This window comes from Chamaea fasciata, unplaced genomic scaffold (assembly GCF_029207755.1).
Source record: "Chamaea fasciata isolate MVZ Bird 193981 ecotype frontalis unplaced genomic scaffold, bChaFas1.0.hap1 SCAF_35, whole genome shotgun sequence".
Classification (NCBI taxonomy): Eukaryota; Metazoa; Chordata; class Aves; order Passeriformes; family Sylviidae; genus Chamaea; species Chamaea fasciata.
In genome coordinates, this window is record NW_027094120.1 from 2572449 (window position 1) to 2575153 (window position 2705).

The following is a 2705-nucleotide window of genomic DNA, read 5'->3' on the forward strand; positions in this document are numbered from 1 at the left end:
CCTGTGTAGGGGACAGGTGAAAGCCCAGAGAATCCTGGAACAGGACAGGGTGACAGAGGTCCTCCCCTCATTCTCCATGCACCACCTTGCCTCAGAGAACTTGCTCTGTTCTCCCTAAGCGCAGCAGCAGAAATGCTGAGTTTCTGACATCAAAAATAGTCAAGTGGAGATGAAGAAAAGCTGTTGAAAAAACTCTAGAACATTTAAACAGACTTTACCATTCCTGGTCACTGGCAGTGGGAGTACAAGCTGACAGAGACTTCTGTATTAACAGGGTTTCAAAGTGGAACACGAGGACGGGTTCCCTGTCCCCCTCTCACGTCTGCACGGCAAGGCTGAATTATAAAAACCCTGCATGTAATTGCCCTGAACCTGAAGACCCACTCAGCCAGCACCAACCAGGGCTCCCCAGTTGGAGTTTAAGGAAAATCTGCTAGAAAATCAAAAGGCTGTCAGTGTGATACAGAAGAATGGTCTGTGGGAAAAGGCTTTGATTTTACTGAAAGAACTTTCTCCTAACCTGTCACTGATCTTTTCTCCTTGAACAGGCCCCCATGGCCAGACACAGCAAATGTCCAACAGCAGCTCCATCAGCCACTTCCTCCTGCTGACATTGGCAGACACGCGGCAGCTGCAGCTCCTGCACTTCTGCCTCTTCCTGGGCATCTCCCTGGCTGCCCTCCTGGGCAACGGCCTCGTCATCAGCGCCGTAGCCTGCGGCCACCACCTGCACAGCCCCATGTTCTTCTTCCTGCTCAACCTGGCCCTCAGCGACCTGGGCTCCATCCTCACCACTGTCCCCAAAGCCATGCACAATTCCCTCTGGGACACCAGGACCATCTCCTATGAAGGATGTGCTGCACAGGTGTTTCTGTTTGTCTTTTTCATTTCAGCAGAGGTTTCCCTCCTGACCATCATGTGCTATGACCGCTACGTGTCCATCTGCAAACCCCTGCACTACGGGACCCTCCTGGGCAGCAGAGCTTGTGCCCACATGGCAGCAGCTGCCTGGGCCAGTGCCTTTCTCAATGCTCTGCTGAACACAGCCAATACATTTTCCCTGCCCCTGTGCCATGGCAATGCCCTGGGCCAGTTCTTCTGTGAAATCCCACACATCCTCAAGCTCTCCTGCTCACACTCCAAACTCAGGGAACTTGGGCTTCTTTTGTTTTCCATCTGTTTATGTCTTGGTTGTTTTGTGTTCACGGTTTTCTCCTATGTGCAGATCTTCAGGGCTGTGCTGAGGATCCCCTCGGAGCAGGGACGGCACAAGGCCTTTTCCACCTGCCTCCCTCACCTGGCTGTGGTCTCCCTGTTCCTCAGCACTGGCACATTTGCCTACCTGAAGCCCCCCTCCATCTCCTCCCCATCCCTGGATCTGGCATTGTCAGTTCTGTACTCGGTGGTGCCTCCAGCCCTGAACCCCCTCATCTACAGCCTGAGGAACCAGGAGCTCAAGGATGCCCTGAGGAAAATGATGAGTAGATGCTTTTCAGGAGCAACAAACTGCCTGTTTTCTTGGCCATAATTTTCAGAATGGAACTCATGACAGGCTCAAAAGGCCTTCCCAGGTCTTTGGTAGTGTTCAATGGGTTTTTCTGTCAGAAAATTATCCCCAGTGAAATTTTTTTAATCACCCCCATCTAATTCACTGTCTGCCTCTTGAATTTTATCCAGAAGCTCTGTAAACCAGGATTTACTGTATTGCTACATTTCAAGAAAATAAACTACCTTGCAGTGCTTGTTTTTCCTGGGATCCCATCTTTGTAACCTGCATGAAGTTAGAGGCGAGAAGGGGAAAAGAGTCCCAGCACAGCTACACTGCCAGGGAGCAGCAGTGCTTGGTCCTTTCAGTGCTGCTCTTCCCAGCTCCAGCCTCTCCTTCCCAGCCCTTCTGTGGCTGTAAGGCCGCAGTGCTCTGGCACATTGGTCACTGTCCTGCTGCGTGTCCCTGCTGTGACCACAGGCAGGGACTGGCCATGGGCACTGCTGGGACACAGCTGGGCTCCAGCACAGCAGCTCCAGCAGCACAGGGAGGGCAGGGCAGGAAGGCTTTGCTCTCCCTGCAGAGTCACTCTCAGGAACAGGCCCAAGGAACAGACTCTGAAGAGGCTCCTTGTGCTCCTTTTTCTCCCAGGGCTCAGTGGGATGACATCAGGGTCCCAGCGTGGCCTTCAGGGGACTCAGGGCTGCCTCAGGTTCTGCTTGTTGGTGGCCAGGGCCCATCAGATGATGAATGGCCTGTGCTGAACCTTCCTGGGGCTCTGCAGCTTGTGCCAGGGCTGATGGCAGGGGAATGTTTGTCTGGAGGGCCTTGGGAGCTGCCAGGAGAACACAGGGGAGCTGCAGGGACAGCGTGTGCCAGGGATCAGCAGGGAGTGGAGCTCCCTGGGCACAGGCCTGGCCAGGGTGGGGTCACGCCGAGATCAAGGACTGAATGTCTGCTGTGAGCCAGGAGAGCTCTGCAGCCCCAGGGGACACAGCAGGCACAGGGAGAGGAGTCTGGGCACTGACTGCTCTGGCCCTCAGGGAACTTCCCCAGGAGGATCCAGGGCAGCCCCAAGGCCATGTGGCAGCCCTGGAACAAGGCAGGCAGCTCTGAGCAGCCTCCACGGCCCCAGCAGAGCCTGTGTGGGAGGGGGTCAGTGCAGGGAGCACCATCAGCTGCCTCTGTCTCCCGGGCTGAGCAGCAGAGCCCAGCAGAG

The 2705-nt window shown here is 55.1% G+C and overlaps 1 protein-coding gene across 1 annotated transcript; it reads left to right on the top strand.

Annotated features, from left to right (window-relative positions):
- The first annotated feature begins 571 nt into the window (after positions 1-571).
- LOC136303490 (olfactory receptor 14J1-like) lies at positions 572-1713 on the top strand. Its single transcript, XM_066207151.1, has one exon. The coding sequence runs from the start codon at positions 572-574 to the stop codon at positions 1526-1528; it is 957 nt and encodes a 318-aa protein (XP_066063248.1). The 3' UTR covers positions 1529-1713.
- The last annotated feature ends 992 nt before the right edge of the window (positions 1714-2705 follow it).

Coding starts and splice junctions, on each gene's coding strand:
- LOC136303490 (XM_066207151.1), top strand. CDS start 572: ATGTCCAACAGCAGCTCCATCAGCCACTTCCTCCTGCTGACATTGGCA.